The sequence below is a fragment of the Bombina bombina genome, chromosome 9 (assembly GCF_027579735.1).
Source record: "Bombina bombina isolate aBomBom1 chromosome 9, aBomBom1.pri, whole genome shotgun sequence".
Taxonomy (NCBI): domain Eukaryota; kingdom Metazoa; phylum Chordata; class Amphibia; order Anura; family Bombinatoridae; genus Bombina; species Bombina bombina.
This window is the reverse complement of record NC_069507.1, coordinates 215,869,467-215,895,907: the sequence shown is the minus strand read 5'-3', so window position 1 is coordinate 215,895,907 and position 26,441 is coordinate 215,869,467. Positions and strand designations below refer to the sequence as shown.

General features: G+C 39.6%; 1 protein-coding gene across 2 annotated transcripts in view; it reads left to right on the top strand.

The window, feature by feature from the left end:
- Positions 1–13,415: 13,415 nt before the first annotated feature.
- The window catches only part of LOC128640217 (disintegrin and metalloproteinase domain-containing protein 9), a 176,032-nt gene continuing 163,006 nt past the window's right edge, over positions 13,416–26,441 (top strand). Inside the window, exon 1 of one of the 2 annotated variants that reach the window (XM_053692617.1) lies at positions 13,416–13,593. In XM_053692617.1, coding sequence (XP_053548592.1) covers positions 13,533–13,593 — 61 coding nt within the window. In that variant the 5' untranslated portion in view covers positions 13,416–13,532. The remainder of the gene's footprint in view (positions 13,594–26,441) is intronic. The other variant, XM_053692618.1, reaches the window with a different exon arrangement.

Sequence of the window (26,441 nt, the reverse complement as noted above, 5' to 3'; positions counted from 1 at the left end):
ATTAATTAAACACAATTCCTACAAATAAATACAATTAAATAAACTAGCTAAAGTACAAAAAATAAAAAAGAACTAAGTTACAGAAAATAAAAAAATATTTACAAACATAAGAAAAATATTACAACAATTTTAAACTAATTACACCTACTCTAAGCCCCCTAATAAAATAACAAAGCCCCCCAAAATAAAAAATTCCCTACCCTATTCTAAATTAAAAAAGTTACAAGCTCTTTTACCTTACCAGCCCTGAACAGGGCCCTTTGCGGGGCATGCCCCAAGAATTTCAGCTCTTTTGCCTGTAAAAAAAAACATACAATACCCCCCCCCCCCAACATTACAACCCACCACCCACATACCCCTAATCTAACCCAAACCCCCCTTAAATAAACCTAACACTAAGCCCCTGAAGATCTTCCTACCTTGTCTTCACCATCCAGGTATCACCGATCCGTCCTGGCTCCAAGATCTTCATCCAACCCAAGCGGGGGTTGGCGATCCATAATCCGGTCCAGAAGAGGCTCCAAAGTCTTCCTCCTATCCGGCAAGAAGAGGACATCCGGACCGGCAAACATCTACTCCAAGCGGCATCTTCGATCTTCTTCCATCCGGAGCGAAGCGGCAGGATCCTGAAGACATCCAGCGCGGAACATCCATCCGGACCGACGACTGAACGACGAATGACTGTTCCTTTAAGGGACGTCATCCAAGATGGCGTCCCTCGAATTCCGATTGGCTGATAGGATTCTATCAGCCAATCGGAATTAAGGTAGGAATTTTCTGATTGGCTGATGGAATCAGCCAATCAGAATCTAGTTCAATCCGATTGGCCGATCCAATCAGCCAATCAGATTGAGCTCGCATTCTATTGGCTGATCGGAACAGCCAATAGAATGCGAGCTCAATCTGATTGGCTGATTGGATCAGCCAATCGGATTGAACTTGATTCTGATTGGCTGATTCCATCAGCCAATCAGAAAATTCCTACCTTAATTCCGATTGGCTGATAGAATCCTATCAGCCAATCGGAATTCGAGGGACGCCATCTTGGATGACGTCCCTTAAAGGAACAGTCATTCGTCGTTCAGTCGTCGGTCCGGATGGATGTTCCGCGCTGGATGTCTTCAGGATCCTGCCGCTTCGCTCCGGATGGAAGAAGATCGAAGATGCCGCTTGGAGAAGATGTTTGCCGGTCCGGATGTCCTCTTCTTGCCGGATAGGAGGAAGACTTTGGAGCCTCTTCTGGACCTCTTCAGCACCGGATGCCAGGACGGATCGGTGATACCTGGATGGTGAAGACAAGGTAGGAAGATCTTCAGGGGCTTAGTGTTAGGTTTATTTAAGGGGGGTTTGGGTTAGATTAGGGGTATGTGGGTGGTGGGTTGTAATGTTGGGGGGGGGTATTGTATTTATTCTTTTACAGGCAAAAGAGCTGAAATTCTTGGGGCATGCCCCGCAAAGGGCCCTGTTCAGGGCTGGTAAGGTAAAAGAGCTTGTAACTTTTTTAATTTAGAATAGGGTAGGGAATTTTTTATTTTGGGGGGCTTTGTTATTTTATTAGGGGGCTTAGAGTAGGTGTAATTAGTTTAAAATTGTTGTAATATTTTTCTTATGTTTGTAAATATTTTTTTATTTTTTGTAACTTAGTTCTTTTTTATTTTTTGTACTTTAGATAGTTTATTTAATTGTATTTATTTGTAGCAATTGTGTTTAATTTATTTATTGATAGTGTAGTGTTAGGTTAATTGTAGGTAATTGTAGGTAGTTTATTTAATTATTTTATTGATAGGGTAGTGTTAGGTTTAATTATATCTTAGGTTAGGATTTATTTTACAGGTAAATTTGTTATTATTTTAACTAGGTAACTATTAAATAGTTCTTAACTATTTAATAGTTATTGTACCTGGTTAAAATAATTACAAAGTTGCCTGTAAAATAAATATTAATCCTAAAATAGCTATAATATAATTATAATTTATATTGTAGCTATATTAGGATTTATTTTACAGGTAAGTATTTAGCTTTAAATAGGAATAATTTATTTAATAAGAGTTAATTTATTTCGTTAGATGTAAATTATATTTAAGTTAGGGGGGTGTTAGTGTTAGGGTTAGACTTAGCTTTAGGGGTTAATACATTTATTAGAATAGCGGTGAGGTCCGCTCGGCAGATTAGGGGTTAATAATTGAAGGTAGCTGTCGGCGATGTTAGGGAGGGCAGATTAGGGGTTAATACTATTTATGATAGGGTTAGTGATGCGGATTAGGGGTTAATAACTTTATTATAGTAGCGCTCAGGTCCGCTCGGCAGATTAGGGGTTAATAAGTGTAGGCAGGTGTCGGCGACGTTGAGGGGGGCAGATTAGGGGTTAATAAATATAATATAGGGGTCGGCGGTGTTAGGGGTAGCAGATTAGGGGTACATAGGGATAACGTAGGTGGCGGCGCTTTGCGGTCGGAAGATTAGGGGTTAATTATTTTAAGTAGCTGGTGGCGACGTTGTGGGGGGCAGGTTAGGGGTTAATAAATGTAATACAGGGGTCGGCGGGGTTAGGGGCAGCAGATTAGGGGTACTTAAGTATAACGTAGGTGGCGGTCGGCAGATTAGGGGTTAAAAATTTTAATCGAGTGGCGGCGATGTGGGGGGAGCTCGGTTTAGGGGTACATAGGTAGTTTATGGGTGTTAGTGTACTTTAGGGTACAGTAGTTAAGAGCTTTATAAACCGGCGTTAGCCAGAAAGCTCTTAACTCCTGCTATTTTCAGGCGGCTGGAATCTTGTCGTTAGAGCTCTAACGCTCACTTCAGAAACGACTCTAAATACCAGCGTTAGAAAGATCCCATTGAAAAGATAGGCTACGCAAATGGCGTAGGGGGATCTGCGGTATGGAAAAGTCGCGGCTGAAAAGTGAGCGTTAGACCCTTTAATCACTGACTCCAAATACCAGCGGGCGGCCAAAACCAGCGTTAGGAGCCTCTAACGCTGGTTTTGACGGCTACCGCCGAACTCCAAATCTAGGCCATAGAGTGCTAAAGACACATACATACTTATGTGGTCTTATGAGCCTACCTAGGTTTATACTTCAACAAATGATACTAAGAAAAGAAGCACATTTGATAATTGAAGTAAATTGGAAAGTTGTTTAAAATTGCATGCTCTATCTGAATTGTCTTTACTGTTATAAGAGAGCTGACATGCTTAGAATCTAAGTTGTATTTTGTCCTCTTCTGAGCTTGGGAAAGAAACTGACTTCATGTGCAGTGAATGCTAGCTCACATGTCTGCTAGTAGATTTATGGCATCAGCTTCTGGAGGACCTACACTTTATTAGGTATACCTTGCTAGTACCAGGTTGGATCCCTTTTTGCCTTCAGAACTGCCTTAATACTTCATGGCATAGATTCAACAAGGTGTTGGAAACATTCCTCAGAGATTTTTGTCCATATTGACATGATAGCATCACACAGTTGCTGCAGATTTGTTGGCTAACCATCCATGATGCAAATCTCCCATTCCACCACATCCCAAAGGTGCTCTATTGGATTGAGAACTGCACACAGTTGAGGCCATTGGAGTACAGTGAACTCATTATCATGTTCAAGAAACCAGTTTGAGATGATTTGAGCTTTGTGACATGGTTCATTATCCTGCTGGAAGTAGCCATCAGAAGATGGGTACACTGTAGCAACAATACTCAGGTAGGCCATGGCATTTAAACAATGCTCAATTGGTACTAAGGGACCCAAAGTGTGCCAAGAAAATATCCCCTACACCATTATACCACCACCAGCCTTAACTGTTGATACAAGGCAGGATAGATCAATGGTTTCATGTGGTTTACACCAAATTCTGACACTACCATCTGAATGTCGCAGCTGAAATTGAGACTCATCAGACCAGGCAACGTTTCTCCAATCTTATATTGTCCAATTTTGGTGAGCCTGTGCAAATTGTAGCCTTAGTTTTCTGTTCTGTTCTCCTGCTGAGAGGAGTGGCACCCAGTGTGATCTTCTGCTGCTGTAGCCCATCTGCTTCAAGGTTTGACATGTTGTGCGTTCAGAGATGGTATTCTGCATACCTTGGTTGTAACAACTGGTTATTTGAGTTACTGTTACCTTTCTATAATCTCAAACCAGTCTGCCCATTCTCCTCTGACATCAACAAGGCATTTTCGTCCACACAACTGCTGCTTACTGGATATTTTCTCTTTTTCGTACCATTCTCTGTAAACCCTTGAGATGGTTGTGTGTGAAAATCCCAGTAGATCAGCTGTTTTTTAAATACTCATACCAGCCCGTCTGGCACCAACAACCATGCCCAGAGGCGTAACTAGAAACCACAGGGCCCAGGTGCAAGAATCTAAGAAGGGCCCCCCCCCCAAAAAAAAAAATTGAATTTGATACATATTTTTTTTTATTATTTTTTTTTACATTTAACACAGAAAAAAAATGTGAATCAGATTACGTCTGCAAAAGGAGGTACCCTGTGCCCACAGTTTGTGAGATGGTCTGACCCCCTATTACTGTATATAGTGACACTGTTTAACCCACCAGTACTGTATATAGTGAGTCAGTGACAGAGTCTGTAATCTGCCGGTGAGGTGGCTGGCCTGACCCTACCCGCCCCAGTACTTTATAAAGTGACCACAGTAGTCTGTGACATGGTCCATGTGACTGTATATAGTGGTACTGTATAGTGACACTGTTTACCCCCAGCCCCCCCCCCCCTTTGCTGTAGTAACAAGCTCTGTAATTTTCTGGTTCCACAAACGTACACACACACACACACATACATGCATAAATACACACACAGTCACATACATACATACACACATAAACACCAATGGGTAAAACAGAAACACTAACCCCTGTAGTCAAAGGCACTAGTGAAGCATCACGTCACACTCGCATGATATCGGTGCAGGCAGTGGCAGGTCAACGTTTTTTTTATTGCCCCTGACCATGCCACGTTCAAAGTCACTTAAATACCCTTTCTTCCCCATTCTGATGCTCAGTTTAAACTTCAGCAAGTCGTCTTCACCACGTCCATGGGCTCGATCCGATAAAAATCGTCCTCCGCAAAATCCGGCGACGCCAAATATTGCGCTGGTTTGGTATCCTATATACGGCGTAACCTAGAAGTTACGCTCATATATTTCTGCCTTCGGCCGTAGTTTTTTGGCCCATAGACAGGTATACCAAACCAGCGCAGTTTGGTATCCAATATACAGCGTAAGGACTTACGTGGCGAAAATGGAGAAAAGCATTACACTGTGTATTGGAGCCCCGTAACTCCCTAAACTGGCTGCAAAATAAAACCTAACACATGCGCAATGTCTATCTACCTGTCAACCGCGATCCCCCGCCGCATCCCTAATAAAGTGTTTAACCCCTAAACCGCCGCTCCCGGACCCCGCCGCCACCTACATTAAATGTCTAACCCCCTAATGTGATCCCCCTACACCGCCACCGCCTACATTAACTATATTACCCCCTAATCTGACCCCCCCTACACCGCCGCCAGCTACATTAAATGTTTTACCCCCTAATGTGAGCCCCCTACCCCGCTGCCACCTACATTAACTATATTACCCCCTAATCTGACCCCCCTACACCGCCGCCAGCTACATTAAATGTTTTACCCCCTAATGTGAGCCCCCTACCCCGCCGCCACCTACATTAACTATATTACCCCCTAATGTGAGCCCCCTACACCGCCGCCACCTATTTAAACTATATTAACCCCTAATGTGAGCCCCCTACACCGCCGCCACCTATTTAAACTATTTTAACCCCTAATGTGAGCTCCCTACACCGCCGCCACCTATATTATATGTACTACCCCCTAATCTGACCCCCTTACACCGCAGCCATCTATATTAAAATTATTAACTCCTAATCTAATCCCCCTATACCGCCGCCACCTATATTAAATTTATTAACCCCTAAAATACTTATATTTCCTTACCACTAAACCTAAGTCTAACCCTACAAATAGCCCTGAAAAGGGCCTTTTGCGTGGCATTGCCCCAAAGTAACCAGCTCTATTACCAGCCCTTAAAAGGGCCTTTTGCGGGGCATTGTCACAAAGTATTCAGCTCTTTTACCTGTAATCTAATCCCCCTACACCGCCGCCACCTATAATAAATGTATTACCCCCTAATCTAATCCCCCTACACCGCTGCCACCTATAATAAATGTATTACCCCCTAATCTAATCCCCCTTACCTCTCCTGAAGACCGGCGGAGAAGGTCCTGTTCCAGGCGGAGAAGTCTTCTTCCAGGCGGCGACCTCTTCTTCTTCCAGGATCCAGCCGCCGCGGGGCGGAGGAGTTGAAGACCGATGACCGCAGAGCTGAAGACCGTCCATCTGGAACTAAAGACTGGCGACGCTGGAACTGAAGACCGGAGCCGGAGCGTGAAGGATCCTCTTCATACGATCGCCGCCGTACACTGAATAGGAATTCAAGGTAGGTGATTAAAAATGGCGTCCCTTGAATTCCTATTGGCTGATTTGAGCCTTCATATTCAAATCAGCCAATCAGATGCAAGCTACTTTAATTCTATTGGCTGATTTGAATAGCCAATAGAATAAGAGCTACTATAATTCTATTGGCTATTCTTATCAGCCAATAGAATTACAGTAGCTCTTATTCTATTGGCTATTCAAATCAGCCAATAGAATTAAAGTAGCTCGCTTCCGATTGGCTGATTTGAATTTGAAGGCTCAAATCAGCCAATAGGAATTCAAGGGACGCCATTTTTAATCGCGTACCTTGAATTCCTATTCAGTGTCCAGCCGGCGCGGAGGAGTTGAAGACCGATGACCGCGGAGCTGAAGCCCGTCCATCTGGAACTGAAGACCGGCGATGCTGGAACTGAAGACGGGAGTTGGAGCGTGGAAGATCCTCTTCATATGGATCTTCCACGCTCCAACTCCCGTCTTCAGTTCCAGCATCGCCGGTCTTCAGTTCCAGATGGACGGGCTTCAGCTCCGCGGTCATCGGTCTTCAACTCCTCCGCGCCGGCTGGATCCTGAAAGAAGAAGAGGTCGCCGCCTGGAAGAAGACTTCTCCGCCTGGAACAGGACCTTCTCCGCCGGTCTTCAGGACAGGTAAGGAGCACTTGGGGGTTAGACTTAGGTTTTTTTAAGGGGGGATTGGGTGGGTTAGAGTAGGGGTATGTGGGTGGTGGGTTGTAATGGGGGGGTTGTTCTTTTTTTTTTTACAGGTAAAAGAGCTGATTACTTTGGGGCAATGCCCCACAAAAGGCCCTTTTAAGGGCTGGTAATAGAGCTGATTACTTTTTGTAATTTAGATTAGTGTAGGGAATTTTTTTTATTTTGGGGGGGCTTTGTTATTTTATTAGGGGGCTTAGATTAGGTGTAATTAGCTTAAAATTCTTGTAATCTTTTTTTTTATTTTTTGTAATTTAGTGTTTGGTTTTTTTTGTAATTTAGTTTAGTGTATTTAATTGTATTTTAGTTTAGACATTTGTAGTTTATTTAATTAATTTATTGATAGTGTAGGTGTATTTGTAACTTAGGTTAGGATTTATTTTACAGGTAATTTGGTAATTATTTTAACTAGGTAGCTATTAAATAGTTATTAACTATTTAATAGCTATTGTACCTAGTTAAAATAAATACCAAGTTATCTGTAAGATAAATATAAACCCTAAAATAGCTACAATGTAATTATTAATTATATTGTAGCTATCTTAGGGTTTATTATATAGGTAAGTATTTAGATTTAAATAGGAATAATTTAGTTAATATTATTAATATTATTTAGATTTATTTTAATAATAATTAAGTTAGGGGTGTTAGAGTTAGATAGGGTTAATATAGTTAATATATAATATAATAACTATATTAATTATTAACTATATTAATAATATATATAATATAATAACTATATTAACTATATTAACCCTAATATAATTAGGGTTAATATAGTTAATATAGGTGGCGGCGGTGTAGGGGGGTCAGATTAGGGGTTAATATATTTAATATAGGTGGTGGCGGTGTAGGGGGATTAGATTAGGGGGTAATGCATTTATTATAGGTGGCGGTGGTGTAGGGGGATTAGATTAAAGGTAAAAGAGCTGATTACTTTGTGACAATGCCCCACAAAAGGCCCTTTTAAGGGCTGGTATTAGAGCTGTTTACTTTGGGGCAATGCCCTACAAAAGGCCCTTTTAAGGGCTGGTAATAGAGCTGGTTACTTTGGGGCAATGCCACGCAAAAGGCCCTTTTCAGGGCTATTTGTAGGGTTAGATTTAGGTTTAGTGGTAAGGAAATTTTAGTATTTTAGGGGTTAATAAATTTCATATAGGTGGCGGCGGTAAATGGGGATTAGATTAGGGGTTAATAATTGTAATATAGGTGGCGGCGGTATAGGGGGATTAGATTAGGGGTTAATAATTTTAATATAGGTGGCAGCGGTGTATGGGGTCAGATTAGGGGGTAGTACATATAATATAGGTGGCGGCAGTGTAGGGGGCTCACATTAGGGGTTAAAATAGTTTAAATAGGTGGCGGCGGTGTAGGGGGCTCACATTAGGGGTTAATATAGTTTAAATAGGTGGCGGCGGTGTAGGGGGCTCACATTAGGGGGTAATATAGTTAATGTAGGTGGCGGCGGTGTAGGGGGCTCACATTAGGGGGTAAAACATTTAATGTAGCTGGCGGCGGTGTAGGGGGTCAGATTAGGGGGTAATATAGTTAATGTAGGTGGCGGCAGGGTAGGGGGCTCACATTAGGGGGTAAAACATTTAATGTAGCTGGCGGCTGTGTAGGGGGGTCAGATTAGGGGGTAATATAGTTAATGTAGGTGGCGGCGGTGTAGGGGGCTCACATTAGGGGGTAAAACATTTAATGTAGCTGGCGGCGGTGTAGGGGGTCAGATTAGGGGGTAATATAGTTAATGTAGGTGGCGGCAGGGTAGGGGCGCACATTAGGGGGTAAAACATTTAATGTAGCTGGCGGCGGTGTAGGGGGGTCAGATTAGGGGGTAATATAGTTAATGTAGCTGGCGGCTGGGTAGGGGGCTCACATTAGGGGGTAAAACATTTAATGTAGCTGGCGGCGGTGTAGGGGGGTCAGATTAGGGAGTAATATAGTTAATGTAGGTGGCGGCAGGGTAGGGGCTCACATTAGGGGGTAAAACATTTAATGTAGCTGGCGGCGGTGTAGGGGGGTCAGATTAGGGGGTAATATAGTTAATGTTGGTGGCGGCGGGGTAGGGGGCTCACATTAGGGGGTAAAACATTTAATGTAGCTGGCGGGCGGTGTAGGGGGATCAGATTAGGGGGTAATACAGTTAATGTAGATGGCGGCGGGGTCCAGGAGCGGCGGTTTAGGGGTTAATATATTTATTATTAGGAGTGAGAGGGGGGATTGCGGATAGAGGAGTATACGCGTCGGGCTATGTTTGGGAGGCGTGTTAGACAGTAACGGGTGATTTTATAACTTTAGTCCGTTTTTTTATGCAGCGGCAGTTTCTAAAGTGCCGTAAGTCACTGGCGACTCCAGAAATTTGTACTTACGCAGATTTCTGGACATCGCTGGTTTGTCAGACTTACGGCACTTTAGCATCTGACGGCGCCGTATAAAAGATAGCTCGAGTTGCGAGCTGAAACTACGGGCGGCGCAGGTTTCCACGCTTGCGCCGAAACCTGCGCCGTATATCGGATCACGCCCCATATGCCTAAATGAATTGAGTTGCTGTCATGTGATTGGCTGATTAGCAATTAGCATTACCAAGCAATTGAACAGGTGTGCCTAATAAAGTGGCCGGTGAGTGTATATCAGCTGCTGCTGTACAGATCCTTGCTGTTCAACAGTCACAATCTCTTCACCAATTTTCAGATACTACCAAATTTGTTGTTGTTGTTTTTAATGTATATATTATATTGTATTTATGCACATGTATCCTGTGAAGCCAGCTCAGCACTACTTTTTTATTTTTTTTGTACCTTACCACATCTTCTGATCGGCAGTTCATGGTTAAAAAATTGACAATCATTTTCAGTAGTAGTAATATATGCTTTAAATTGCCTTAAGGTTTGTGTACATAATTAGTTTATTATTTGATAGTCAGTTTAAGACAATGACTACTGCTGTAAATAATAATGTTACCATGAATCATTATTAATTAAATGAATTATTCATTTCTAGTAGTAGAATATACTTTGAATTGTAGGTGATATTTGTACATATGTATTTTTATTTAGATTTTGTTTACCACCTCTTCTGATTCAGGATACTACTGTAAATAATAATGTAAGCATGAATCAGAAAATCAATATAATAATGTAATTATTTTTATTAAGTAAAACTCACTGGTTGAAACAGATTGTTTTATTTCCCTTTAAATGGACAGTAAAGTCAAAATTAAACTTGTATTAGTCAAATAGAGAATGTGATTTTATTTTTTCTTCCATTTTACTGTTATATTATTAAATGTGCTTTGTTCTCTTTATATATTTTGTTAAGAGTACAGCAAGGTAGGCTGGTAGGTGCTCAGGAGCATGCACATGCCTTTAGAAGTCTATGGCAGCAGTGTTTGTATCTATGTATAACATAGTAACATAGTAGATGAGGTTGAAAAAAGACCGAAGTCCATCGAGTTCAACCTATACAAATCTAAAATACATACAAAAAGCTCCAGTGAAGATTAAATAATCCCACTACAAGGTGACCCATTTAATACTAGCAATCATATCCATGAATTTTGTTTATATACAGAAATGTATCCAAATAATTTTTAAATGTTGGTATTCTGTTGCTTTTATCTCTTGGTATTCTTAGTTTAAACTAAACCTAGGTAGGCTCATATGCTAATTTCTAAGCCTTTGAGGGCTGCCTCTTATCACAGGCTTTTTAAATCTCTTTTCAACACAAAGAGACAGAAAGTACACGTGGGCCATATAGATAACACTGTGTTCAGGCACAGGGGGTTATTTAAGATTTAGCACAAAACAATGCTAAATTTAAGACAATAGATAATAAACAGTCACAGTCATGTGATCAGGGGGCTGGAAGAAGGTTCCTAGATACAAGGTAATCACAGAGGTAAAAAGTATATTAATATAACAGTGTTGGTTATGCAAAACTGGGGAATGAGTAATAAAGGGATTATCTATATTTTAAAACAATAACAATTCTATGGTTGACTGTCCCTTTAAATTGTGACCTTTGGTCACAAACAATTTTCTTGGAATAAACAGAGCTTCTGCCATCTCTGTATATGGGCCTTGAATATATTTATATAAAGTAATCATGTCACCTCTTAAGCGCCTTTTTCTAAAGAAAACAGACCCGGTTTGGCTAGCCTCTCCTCATATTACATTGCTATAAACAATGTTGCAAACACTGCTGCCATGGCTAGAGACACGTGCACACTCCTGAGCTCACTTCTTTAATAAAGGAGAGCTAAACTGGAAAGTTGTTTATAATTTAATGCTCCATCTATTCAATGTTATTTTGACTTTGACTTAAAGCACAGCCTGCACGTCACCACTGGTTATTGGAGTATTTGCAGGATGCAAATATGTGCACACATGATTTATGACTGTACCAACTGCAGGCGGTGTCCTTGGTTATAAGCTGTAACAGGAGCACTTTTGCATATGCGTGTATGCCTCTTTACTTCAAGGGACACTGTACTCCAAAAACACACACATCTCATTGTCTATACGAAAGCGCAGCATCTTTATTTCCGCATGTTAAAAAAAAGTAAAAGCTTTTTATAATGGAACCAATACATCTATGTCAGTTTTATGTTTGCTAATATTGCTCATCGGCTGATAAGCGCTCCCTGCTCATTCGTTTTTGGCTCCTATCCAATAAACTTTTTGGATAATTATCTCGTGACTCAGTACTTCTATTCTTTTTTGATTGTCATTAGTTAGAGGGACCTGAAACCCAACATTTTTTCGTTCATAAAATTTAACAGATTTCCAATTTACTTCCATTATCAAATTTGCTACATTCGCTTGGTATCCTTTGTTGAAGGAGCAGCAACGCACTAGTGGGAGCTAGCTGAACACATCAGGTAAGCCAATGTAGCTGCAAGCAAGTGAGTATAACTTATAATGGTATATTAGTTTAAATGTAAATTGAAGCAGGTTAACTCATATTTATTCAAGCAATAAAAATATAAATGTTTGTTTGTTGCTCTTTGATATGGACAGTGGAACCTTTCCCAGTATGATTTTGTGGAGGATGGGCATATGAAGATTTTATCTTGGGTTCCAGTAATGTTTACACCTAACACACCAATAACCAGTATAGAAGTCTTACAAAACACACTCATGCCATTGTTAGTAGACAATGCCTGCTAAAAAGCCCTGTAGAAAAAAAAAAAAATCACATTCCCATAACTTGTAGCATTAAAAAATGCCATTATTCTGGAATCTCTTGTCTGTGAACAAGCTTTATTGACATGAAATAAAAGTTTAACCCATATCTAATGTAAAGAGAACTATTGCATTTTCTTATCACGTTGTCATGACGATAAAACTGCCCTCTGAAGCAGACTATGCTAAGGATAGACAGGGGACGTTGTAGCTCCTGGTTCAGGTCCTGTGAGTGACAGAGTGGATTATTTATACAGAGAGAGCTGAAAGACAAGCAAAGAAATCATGGAAATAGTCTGGTTCTATTCATGATGTAATTATTCTGTTCATGGTGCTTGGGAAGAAAAGTGCAGGATTGTTCACTAAACTTTCCAGGCTGTAAAAAATATGGCTGAAAAAATTCCAGTTGAAAGAAAATAAGTTTGATGTTAGCACTGTGGAACCTGTTGGCGCTCTACACATACCTGATAATAATACAGTCACACAAAAGCAGTGGTGTTTCTAGGAGGGTTCTATGTAACCCCTTTCAATTATTTATCACCTCAAAGATGGCGAACACCCTGAATTTGCAAGGTGGTAAATTGTTTAGACATGCATATGTAAGGAGAGGCATAAAGGACTGAGAAGCAGAAAATAAAATGCAGAAATAGTTACTAGCAGATGAGTTCCACTCTAACATCCCAGCATGCACCCTTAATATTTAGCTTTCACCCAATTGTTGGCACCCCTAAAACTTCCTCTGTACACAAGTGGTAATTTTCTCCCACCCCAGCCATAGAGGGATCATGACTGAAAGTCTATTTTTTTCTGCCACACAGAGTTATCTTATTTCTTTCTCCTCCCAGTCTAGTATTTGCTATTGTTATATTGTGAACCTTGAACTGTAAAAAAAAATGCAGGTATGTTCAGTTATATTAAACTAAATGAGTTTTACTGAGTCACTGATTTCGTTATTTCCCAAATAAGAAGTTGGCTAACTAGATATACAGGTTCAGGTACATGTTTGTTAATCTGAGACAGTACAACTGAGATATCTTTCTGCCTCTACTTTCCATGTTAGCATCTGAAGAAGAATGCTGAGATCTGGTTCTTCCAGTTTTTTTTATCGAATGAGTGTCACACAATGCAGCGGATAGACACACCGGCCTGCAGATCACCTGTAGTCAGCAGTCAGTCATGTGGGAGAGGCTTTTTCTTCAAACGCTGCTATGGATCCTGGTCTGGGGTGAGTTACATGGTCAGTATGTGAGATGGAAAGGGGTATATGTGAGTTGACTAATATTAATCATCATGTCTTGCATTAAAATATACAGATTCAACAAGCAAAACAGTGAAGCTACATAGATGTAATTGTCCTCATGCTGCAGAGGCTCTGAGGTTCTGCTGGACCATATAAAATATAGTTTGAACTGTAATTCAGAAGAATCATATAAGGTTTATTCTAGATAGATCTCTCCTGGTATATAACACAGAATATATATATATATATATATATATATATATATATATATATATATATATATATATATATATAGTGTTACCACTGCCCTCTCTCTTAAGTGTTATCTGCTGGTGCAGAAATCCAAATTCACAGAAAGCTTTACACACCTTGCACAGTGTATATGTGTGTGAGTGTATTATAAAATTACATCATTTTATACAATATATATATATATATATATATATATATATATATATATATATATATATATATATTTATATATAAAATAACAAAAATATTGCATTGAGCAATGATACTTTTTTATTGGACTAACTATACATTTATAAGATGATAAGCTTTCGGAAGAATGTCTTCCTTTTTCAAGTCTGAGATATATATATAACTCCTACCTTTATTCCTTAACTACCACTGCGATTGTATACTCTGTAGCATGTAGGGTCCAGTCTGCCTTCTTTGTCTTGTCTTTATTTATTGTACTTCCTGTACAGCAGATATAGATTCACGCACACAGGTGGAAAATGCAACTATAGTTTACTAATGCATTCAATGTATTAAAATGTAGTGGGGAAAAATATAACTTACTTGTCTACTGAAGTTTCTTACAAGTCGTGGATCTATCATCTTTGGGAGTTTTCAGGATTCTTTATTTATTTGTGTGTGTATAGAGCATGCAATTTTAATCAACTTTCCAATTTACTTTTATCAAATTTGTTTTGTTCTCTTCGTATTCTTTATTGAAAGCTAAAACCTAGGTAGGCTCATATGCTAATTTCTAAGCTTTCCAATTTACTTTTATCAAATTTGTTTTGTTCTCTTGGTATTCTTTATTGAAAGCTAAAACCTAGGTAGGCTCATATGCTAATTTCTAAGCCCTTAAAGGCCATCTCTTATCTCTTATCTCTTATCTCAGTTCATTTTGATAGTTGTTCACAGCTAGACATATGTTCATGTGTGCCATATAGATAACATTGTGCTCACTCCTTTGGAGATACCTAGGAGTCGGCACTGATTGGCTAAAATGCAAGTCTGTCAAAAGAACTGAAATAAGGGGGCTGCAGAGGTTTAGAAACAAGGTAATCACAGAGGTAAAAAGTGTATTCATATAATAGTGTTGGTTATGCAAAACTGTGGAATGGATCTATCTTTTTAAAAAATAATAATTCGGAAGTAGACTGTTATATATATATATACAACCCCCAAAATAACAATATTATTGCAGTTTATTTGGACTAACATTACGTAGTAAAAGACAAGCTTTCGAGTTACCTCTCTTCCTCAGGTATTATATATGTGTGTGTATGTATGTATGTATGTATGTATGTGTGTGTGTGTATATATATATATATATATATATATATATATATATGTGTGTGTGTGTGTGTGTATGTATGTATGTGTGTATATATATATATATATATATATATATATATATATATATATATATATATATATATATATATATATATATATATATATATATATATATATATAAATACAACATTTAAAATTAGGGGGAGGTAAAAGGTGAGTTTAAAACCCACTACGCACAAAATATAGAGAAAATAACTCATTGTGTAGTTCATTATGGCCTGAATGAACTACACAATGAGTTATTTTCTCTCTCTATATATAAATAAAGATACTGTATATGTATATAGATATATAGATAGATGACAGATAGATTTATATGTAAACGTTTGTATGCTTATATGCATTGCCCTATTGTTGCTGTAAAACCTGTGTTTCAGCTCAGGCACACAGGAATCAGATGACAAACGTTAGCTAATATGGGAGCAACTGCCCCTCCCAAGTCACCTCTGCTGACCCATTCATTGCTGGGGAGATCTAGCTCATAAAAAACAAACAATCATTAGTCGTTTCCTAAATCACCTTTGTATCTCTGTCTATATTTTGTGTGTGAAATTAATTATTACAGTGATATCTAGCAGTTTGTCTGTAATATATTTGCTAAACTAATAATAAAGTATTTTATGGAAATACATCCACCTAGGTGCTGTGGAAGCTCTTGTAATTATAACTATGTTTGCAAAAAAAAACAAACAGATTGTTAAATTACATCTCCGTAAAATAATTTGTTTACTTTGGCAACATGTCCTTCTTGTGCTACTAATCCACATTCATTTAGGTGCTTTCCAGATTATTTTATTATCCAAATGCCATATTATCTAGCGGTATTATATTCACTTTGCCTAAGAGGAAGCAATCTCTAACCGAAAAATATACTGCTTGTATGTGATAAATATGAGATGAGTAGTGTTAGTTATTCTATGTCATTTATACATTACAAATATTTGGACATCAAATGCTGAGTGGTGTGCTGTAATTAGCAAGTGAAAGATACTGCTATGATCAGTATATTAATCCATGTGACATTGTTTTATATACCATGACATTTCTGTACAGATTTCCACCATAAATAATGTTGTCACTTTTAACCCATATCTCTTAAGTGTTTGGATTTAAATGTGTTTTATTGAACAGTCTTCACAATACACATGAAATCCAAAAATGTTCTTTCATGATTAATATAGAACATATGATTTAAAAAAAACTTTCCAATTCATTTTCTTGATATCTTTTCTTAAAAAGCATACCTAGGTAGGCTAAGCATCTGGGAGATAGCCAGTGGCATATTTAGGTTTTGTGCTGTCCTAGGCACTCAAAATCCTGCTGCCCCCCAACCCAGGTTTTAGGCCTTTTTTGGCCATAATATTTAGATAATACAAACGGCTGGCGCTAGTTAAGCTGCTCCCCCAATCTGTTGCCCTTGTTTGTCTGTTTGGAGCTAGCTGCTGGGGCGCGATCCGATATCGATCGCAGTTTGCGGCGTAAGCGAGGGAACCGGCGTCGCCCGCAGTTTCAGCTCGCAACTCGAGCCATCCCATATAGGTCGCCGTCAGATGCTAACGTGCCGTAAGTCTCACAAACCAGCGATGTCCAGAAATCTTCGTAAGTACAAATTTCTGGCGTCGCCAGTGACTTGCGCCACGTTAGAATCTGCCGGCGCCTATAAAACCTGACTAAAGTCTAAAACACCCGCACTGTCTAACACGCCTCCCTAACATAGCCCGCACTGTCTAACACGCCTCCCTAACATAGCCCGCACTGTCTAACCCTCTATCCGCTATCCCCCCTCACTAGCCTAACAATAAAAAAGCTATTAACCCCTAAACCGCCGCTCCTTTACCCCGCCGCAACCTAATAAAGTTATTAACCCCTAAACCGCCGCTCCCGTACCCCGCCGCCAGCTATATTATATCTATAACCCCCTAAAGTGAGCCCTTAACACCGCCGCCATCTATATTAAAATTATTAACCCCTAATCTAAGCCCCTTACACCGCCGCCATCTCTATTAAAATGATTAACCCCTAATTTAATCTACCTACCCTGCCGCCAGCTATATTATCTATATTAACCCTAAGTATATTATAGTTAATATAGGTATTACATTATATATATTAACTATATTAACCCTAATTATATTAGGGTTAATATAGTTAATATAGTTACTATAGTATTTATATTAACTATATTAACTCTATCTAACCCTAACTAAATTTATATTAAATTAATCTAATTCATTTATAAACTAAAATATTCCTATTTAAATCTAAATACTTACCTATAAAATAAACCATAAGATAGCTACAATATAATTAATAATTACATTGTAGCTATGTTAGGGTTAATATTTATTTTACAGGTCAATTGTTAATTATTTTAACTAGGTATAATAGATATTAAATAGTTATTAACTATTTAATATCTACCTAGTTAAAATAATTACCCAATTACCTGTAAAATAAATCCTAACCTAAGTTACAAATACACCTACACTATCAATAAATTTAATAAACTACTAACATCTATCTAAAAATACAATTAAATTAACTAAACTAAATTACAAAAAAAAACAAACACTAAATTACAAAAAATAAAAAAAAGATTACAAGATATTTAAGCTAATTACACCTATTCTAAGCCCCCTAATAAAATAATAAACCCCCAAAATAAAAAAAAATTCCCTGCCCTATTCTAAATTCAACAAATTTCAAAGCTCTTTACCTTACCAGCCCTTAAAAGGGCCTTTTGTGGGGCATGCCCCAAAGAATTCAGCTCTTTTGCATACAAGAAATACAATACCCCCCCCCCATTACAACCCACCACCCACATACCCCTATTCTAAACCCACCCAAACCCCCCTTAAAAAAGCCTAACACTACCCCCCTGAAGATCTCCCTACCTTGTCTTCACCACACCGGGCCGAACTCCTGATCCGATCCGGGCGATGTCTTCCTCCAAGCGGCAAAGAAGAATTCTTCCTCCGGCGATGTCTTCCTCCAAGCGGCAAAGAAGAATTCTTCCTCCGGCGACGTCTTCCTCCAAGCGGCAGCAAAGTCTTCATTCTTCCGGCGGCATCTTCAATCTTCTTTCTTCGCTCCGCCGCCGCGGAGCATCCATCCCGGCCGACTGCTGAACTTGGAATGATGTACCTTTAAATGACGTCATCCAAGATGGCGTCCGCCGAATTCCGATTGGCTGATAGGATTCTATCAGCCAATCGGAATTAAGTTAAAAAAATCTGATTGGCTGATTGAATCAGCCAATCAGATTCAAGTTCAATCCGATTGGCTGATCCAATCAGCCAATCAGATTGAGCTCGCATTCTATTGGCTGATCGGAACAGCCAATAGAATGCGAGCTCAATCTGATTGGCTGATTGGATCAGCCAATCGGATTGAACTTGAATCTGATTGGCTGATTCAATCAGCCAATCAGATTTTTTTAACTTAATTCCGATTGGCTGATAGAATCCTATCAGCCAATCGGAATTCGGCGGACGCCATCTTGGATGACGTCATTTAAAGGTACATCATTCCAAGTTCAGCAGTCGGCCGGGATGGATGCTCCGCGGCGGCGGAGCGAAGAAAGAAGATTGAAGATGCCGCCGGAAGAATGAAGACTTTGCTGCCGCTTGGAGGAAGACGTCGCCGGAGGAAGAATTCTTCTTTGCCGCTTGGAGGAAGACATCGCCGGAGGAAGAATTCTTCTTTGCCGCTTGGAGGAAGACATCGCCCGGATCGGATCAGGAGTTCGGCCCGGTGTGGTGAAGACAAGGTAGGGAGATCTTCAGGGGGGTAGTGTTAGGCTTTTTTAAGGGGGGTTTGGGTGGGTTTAGAATAGGGGTATGTGGGTGGTGGGTTGTAATGGGGGGGGGGTATTGTATTTCTTGTATGCAAAAGAGCTGAATTCTTTGGGGCATGCCCCACAAAAGGCCCTTTTAAGGGCTGGTAAGGTAAAGAGCTTTGAAATTTGTTGAATTTAGAATAGGGCAGGGAATTTTTTTTATTTTGGGGGTTTATTATTTTATTAGGGGGCTTAGAATAGGTGTAATTAGCTTAAATATCTTGTAATCTTTTTTTATTTTTTGTAATTTAGTGTTTGTTTTTTTTTGTAATTTAGTTTAGTTAATTTAATTGTATTTTTAGATAGATGTTAGTAGTTTATTAAATTTATTGATAGTGTAGGTGTATTTGTAACTTAGGTTAGGATTTATTTTACAGGTAATTGGGTAATTATTTTAACTAGGTAGATATTAAATAGTTAATAACTATTTAATATCTATTATACCTAGTTAAAATAATTAACAATTTACCTGTAAAATAAATATTAACCCTAACATAGCTACAATGTAATTATTAATTATATTGTAGCTATCTTATGGTTTATTTTATAGGTAAGTATTTAGATTTAAATAGGAATATTTTAGTTTATAAATGAATTAGATTAATTTAATATAAATTTAGTTAGGGTTAGATAGAGTTAATATAGTTAATATAAATACTATAGTAACTATATTAACTATATTAACCCTAATATAATTAGGGTTAATATAGTTAATATATATAATGTAATACCTATATTAACTATAATATACTTAGGGTTAATATAGATAATATAGCTGGCGGCGGGGTAGGTAGATTAAATTAGGGGTTAATCATTTTAATAGAGATGGCGGCGGTGTAAGGGGCTTACATTAGGGGTTAATCATTTTTATATAGGTGGCGGCGGTGTAAGGGGTCAGATTAGGGGATAGATAAGGTAGATGGCGGCGGTTTTAGAGGCTCACAGTAGGGGGTTAGTTTATGTAGATGGCGGCGGGGTCCGGGAGCGGCGGTTTAGGGGGTAATAACTTTATTAGGGATTTCGGGGGGGGGGGGGGATCGCGGTTGACCGGTAGATAGACATTGCGCATGCGTTAGGTGTTAGGTTTATTTTAGCAGATCGCGGTTGACAGGGAGATAGACATTGCGCATACGTTAGGTGTTAGGTTTATTTTCTAGTTAGTTTAGGGAGTTACGGGGCTCCAATAGTCAGCGTAAGGCTTCTTACGGCTGCTTTTTGTGGCGAGGTGAAAATGGAGTAAGTTTTCTCCATTTTCGCCACGTAAGTCCTTACGCTGCATATTGGATACCAAACTGCGCGGGTTTGGTATACCTGCCTATGGCCCAAAAAACTGCGGGCGACGGCAGAAATATACGCGCGTAACTTCTAGGTTACGCCGTATATGTGATACCAAATCCGCGCAAATATTGGCGTTGCCGGCTTTTGCGGGCGAAGCTTTATATCGGATCGACCCCCTGATTGGTGGCTGTACATATAAACCTCTTATCATTGGCTTACCAATGTGTTCAGCTAGCTCCCAGTAGTGAATTGCTGCTCCTTTAATGCAGGATAGCAATAGAATAAAGAAAAATTAATAATGGAAGTAAATTGGAAAGTTGTTTAAAATTATGTTTTATCTGAATCATTCAAAAAAAAAAAAAACTGGGTTTAATTTCCCTTTAAAGGTATACCAAAGTCAAAATTAAACTTCCAAATAGAAGAGAATGCATTTTTTAGAGACTTTTCAATTTGCTACCATTGTCAGATTGCACACAGTCTTTTATGCACAATTTATGAAGCACCAGCACTTACTGAGCATGTGCAAGAGTTCACAAAGTATTTGTGATTGGCTGTCACATCATAGTGGGGGGGAGGGCAAATAAATAGAAATTTCTGAAAGTTTGTTTTTGCATTGTCTTTTTATTATGCACTTTTTATTATGAAATTCTGCTGCATTCAGTGGCCCTTTAATGAGCCATATCCTTACATAAATAAAGCAATGTTAAACGTTTCTTTATTGCATAAATAGGGTTTGTCAGTATATTCCATGGCTAGGAAACCCAACATTTTCTTTCATGATTAAGATAAAAGATGTCTTTTTAAACAACTTTTTATTTTACTTCTATTATCAAATTTTCTTCATCCTTTTGGTATCTTTTGTTGAAAGCAGGGGCATAAACCCAGGAGCGTGCACTTGTCTAGAACACTATATGGCAGCAGTTTTGCAAGAATGTTATCCATATGCAAGAGCACTAGAGGGCAGCGCTATTTCCTGTCATGTAGTGCTCCAGATGCCTACCTAGGTATCTCTTCAACACAGTATACAATGGACTCAGCAAATTTAATAATAGAAGTAAATAAGAAACTTTTCTCTAGTAAGGTGTATCCAGTCCACGGATCATCCATTACTTATGGGATATTCTCACTCCCAACAGGAAGTTGCAAGAGGACCCACAGCAAAGCTGTTATATAGCTCCTCCCCTCACTACCATATCCAGTCATTCTCTTGCAACTCTCAACGCGCATGGAGGTAGTAAGAGGAGAGTGGTGAAAAATAGTTAGTTTATTAACTTCAAGCAAAAGTTTGTTATTTTAAATAGTACCGGAGTTGTGCTATTTTTCTCAGGCAGAGATAGAAGAAGAATTTGCCTGAGTTTTCTATGATCTTAGCAGGTTGTAACTAAGATCCATTGCTGTTCTCACACATGTCTGAGGAGTGAGGTAACTGCAGAGGGAGAATGGCGTGCAGTTTATTCTGCTATCAGGTATGTGCAGTTTTGATTTTTTCTAGGATTGGAAATGCTAGAGAATGCTGCTGATTCCTGATAAATGTAAGTTAAGCCTGAATACAGTGATTTAATAACGACTAGTATCATGCTAATTCTCAGGGGTAATACCCTTATAGATATGCTATATAAAACGTTTGCTGGCATGTTTAATCGTTTTTTATATATGCTTGGTGATAAAACTTATTGGGGCTTAATTTTTTCCACATGGCTGGCTATATTTTTGCCTAGAAACAGTTTCCTGAGGCTTTCCACTGTTGTAATATGAGTGGGAGGGGCCTATTTTAGCGCTTTTTTGCACAGTTATAATTACAGACTGAGACATCCAGTTTTCCTCAGAAGTCCCCTGCATTCTACAGGACATCTCTAAAGAGCCTAAAAACGTTTATTGGGGAAGGTAGGAGCCACAGTAAAGCTGTGGCACTTTGCTGGGACTGTTAAAAAATGTCTATGTCGTTTTTTTGATCCGTTTTTTGAACTAAGGGGTTAATCATCCATTTGCAAGTGGGTGCAATGCTCTGTTAGCCTATTACATACACTGTAAAAATTTCGTTTGTGTAACTGCCTTTTTTCACTGTTTTTCAAATTTTGACAAAATGTGTTTCTCTTAAAGGCACAGTACCGTTTTTTTATATTGCTTGTTAACTTGAATTAAAGTGTTTTCCAAGCTTGCTAGTCTCATTGCTAGTCTGTATAAACATGTCTGACATAGAGAAAACTCCTTGTTCATTATGTTTAAAGGCCATGGTGGAACCCCCTCTTAGAATGTTGAACAATTGTACTAACTTCACTCTAAGCAATAAAGATCATATTATGTCTTTAAAAAATTTATCACCAGAGGAATCTAGCGAGGGGGAAGTTATGCCGACTAACTCTCCCCACGTGTCAGATTCTTTGACTCCCGCTCAAGGGACTCACGCTGAAATGGCGCCAAGTACATCAAGGGCACCCATAGCGTTTACTTTACAAGACATGGCGGCAGTCATGGATAATACACTGTCAGCGGTATTAGCCAGACTACCTGAACTTAGAGGTAAGCGAGATAGCTCTGGGGTTAGATGAAATGCAGAGCATACTGACGCTTTAAGAACCATGTCTGATACTGCCTCACAATATGCTGAAGCTGAGGAAGGAGAACTTCAGTCTGTGGGTGATGTTTCTGATTCAGGGAGAATCCCTGATTCTGATATTTCTACATTTAAATTTAAGCTTGAACACCTCCGTGTGTTACTTAAAGAGGTTTTAGCTGCTCTGAATGACTGTGACACAATTACAGTGCCAGAGAAATTGTGTAGACTGGATAAATACTTTGCAGTGCCGGTGTGTACTGATGTTTTTCCAATACCTAAAAGGTTTACAGAAATTATTAATAAGGAATGGGATAGACCAGGTGTGCGGTTCTCTCCCCCTCCTATTTTTAGAAAAATGTTTCCTATAGACGCCACCACACGGGACTTATGGCAGACAGTCCCTAAGGTGGAGGGAGCAGTTTCTACTTTAGCAAAGCGTACTACTATCCCTGTCGAGGACAGTTGTGCTTTTTCAGATCCAATGGATAAAAAATTAGGTTACCTTAAGAAAATATTTTGTCAACAAGGTTTTATCCTTCAGCCCCTTGCATGCATTGCCCCTGTCACTGCTGCTGCGGCATTCTGGTTTGAGTCTCTGGAAGAGGCCTTACAGGTAGCGACTCCATTGGATGACATACTTGGCAAACTTAGGGCACTTAAGCTAGCCAATTCTTTTGTTTCTGATGCCATTGTTCATTTAACTAAACTAACGGCTAAGAATTCTGGTTTTGCTATACAAGCGCGCAGAGCGCTATGGCTTAAATCATGGTCAGCTGACGTGACTTCAAAGTCTAAGCTGCTTAACATTCCCTTCAAGGGGCAGACCTTATTCGGGCCTGGTTTGAAGGAGATTATTGCTGATATCACTGGAGGTAAAGGTCATGCCCTTCCTCAGGACAGGTCCAAATCCAGGGCCAAACAGTCTAATTTTCGTGCCTTTCGAAACTCCAAGGCAAGTGCGGCATCAACCTCCTCTAATGCAAGACAAGAGGGAACTGTTGCTCAGTCCAAGGCGGTCTGGAGGCCAAACCAGACCTGGAACAAAGGTAAGCAGGCTAAAAAACCTGCTGCTGCCTCTAAGACAGCATGAAGGAACGGCCCCCTATCCGGTAACGGATCTAGTGGGGGGCAGACTTTCACTCTTTGCCCAGGCGTGGGCAAGAGATGTTCAGGATCCCTGGGCGTTGGAAATTATATCCCAGGGGTATCTTATGGACTTCAAAGCTTCTCCCCCCATAGGGAGATTTCACCTTTCACAGTTATCTGCAAACCAGATAAAGAGAGAGGCACTCTTACACTGTGTACAAGACCTCCTAGTTATGGGAGTGATCCATCCAGTTCCAAAAGAGGAACAAGGACAGGGTTTTTACTCAAATCTGTTTGTGGTTCCCAAGAAAGAGGGAACATTCAGACCAATTTTGGATCTAAAGATCTTAAACAAATTCCTCAGAGTTCCATCATTCAAGATGGAAACTATTCGTACCATCCTACCTATGATCCAGGAGGGTCAATATATGACTACAGTGGATCTAAAGGATGCTTACCTTCACATTCCGATACACAAAGATCATCATCGGTTTCTCAGGTTTGCCTTTCTAGACAGGCATTACCAGTTTGTAGCTCTTCCCTTTGGATTAGCTACAGCCCCAAGAATTTTCACGAAGGTTCTAGGGTCACTTCTGGCGGTCCTAAGGCCGCGGGGCATAGCAGTAGCCCCTTATTTAGATGACATCCTGATACAGGCATCAAACTTCCAAATTGCCAGGTCTCATACAGACATAGTACTGGCATTTCTGAGGTCGCATGGGTGGAAAGTGAACGAGGAAAAGAGTTCTCTATCCCCACTCACAAGAGTTTCCTTCTTAGGGACTCTGATAGATTCTGTAGAAATTAAAATTTACCTGACGGAGTCCAGGTTATCAAAGCTTCTAAATTCCTGCCGGGTTCTTCATTCCATTCCGCGCCCTTCGGTGGCTCAGTGTATGGAAGTAATCGGCTTAATGGTAGCGGCAATGGACATAGTGCCGTTTGCACGCTTACATCTCAGACCGCTGCAACTATGCATGCTCAGTCAGTGGAACGGGGATTACACAGATTTGTCTCCTCAACTGAATCTGGACCAAGTGACCAGGGATTCTCTTCTCTGGTGGCTATCTCGGTTCCATCTGTCCAAAGGTATGACCTTTCGCAGGCCAGATTGGACAATTGTAACAACAGATGCCAGCCTTCTAGGTTGGGGTGCAGTCTGGAACTCCCTGAAGGCTCAGGGATCGTGGACTCAGGAGGAGTCTCTCCTTCCAATAAATATTCTGGAGCTAAGAGCGATATTCAATGCTCTTCAGGCTTGACCTCAGTTAGCAACTCTGAGGTACATCAGATTTCAGTCGGACAACAGCACGACTGTGGCTTACATCAACCATCAAGAGGGAACAAGAAGTATATAGTTTATGCTGTCAGCATTTATCGATGTGCGGTGGACATGATACGCTACATCATATCATGTCCGCTCGCACTTACATAAATCGGCCCTATAATTTTATGTTCAGCATTTATAAAGTGTCTCGCATTTGGACCTGGGAAATCTGGTCACTTTATTAATAGATTGGATCTCTTGAGGTTAACATATTGGATTAATCTTTTGTGTGTGCTGATACTTAAAGGGACATTAAACATATCATGCTTTAGTGCGAAAATAATTATGTTAGTTCCTCACAATTTAGTGAAGGCAAAAAGAAAATTCTAGCCTAGTCTTTGAAAATGCTACAAATCAAATATCTGGTTGCAGCATTTTAAAAACCTAGGTTATTGAATTTGCTTTTTTTCCTCTAGGTGATGCAAGACAATTTTTTCCTCAAAATTTAAGATGTGTTTAAAGGGAATGTAAACTTTGACGAAATAGTGCCTGGTTTTAAAAAATACTATTAAAAACAGGGCACTTTTTGTTATCAAAGTTTACATTGCACCGGATTTTACAAATACTTACCTTCTTCTCCTGAAACGCCGGATCGCCGATCCCCCTGCCTGATTCTTCCTGCTGTACTTACACAGCAATGAAGAAAACCGGCTTCCTCCAATCACGGCGTGGCCTCACCAGATGGACCCTCCTGGGGGGGAAGCCGTGATTGGAGGAAGCCAGTTTCGTCATTGCGGACGAAGTACAGAGGACCTGCAGGCGGAGGATCGGCGATCCAGAGTTTCAGGAGAAGAAGGTAAGTATTTGTAAAATCCGGTGCAATGTAAACTTTGATGAATGAAAGTGCCCCTGTTTTTAATAGTATTTTTAAAAACCGGCCACTATTTCATCAACGTTTACATTCACTTTAATGTCTATTTAAAGCTAAAAATAATGTGCTTGATTACCGGTGTATTACAGTTTTGGGCATTTCATGCTACAGTTCAATGTTGTACTTGATTATGTTCTTGGCTTGCAGAAGGGAATCTTTGTCCTTGAAATATAAAATGGTGCTCTATTTGTACACCCTGTTCCAAATTATTATGCCAATGATATCTTTCTCATTTTCCTAAATAATTGATGTAAACAACAGTCAGCATAATTCTCATGTTATCAACTATTAAGAG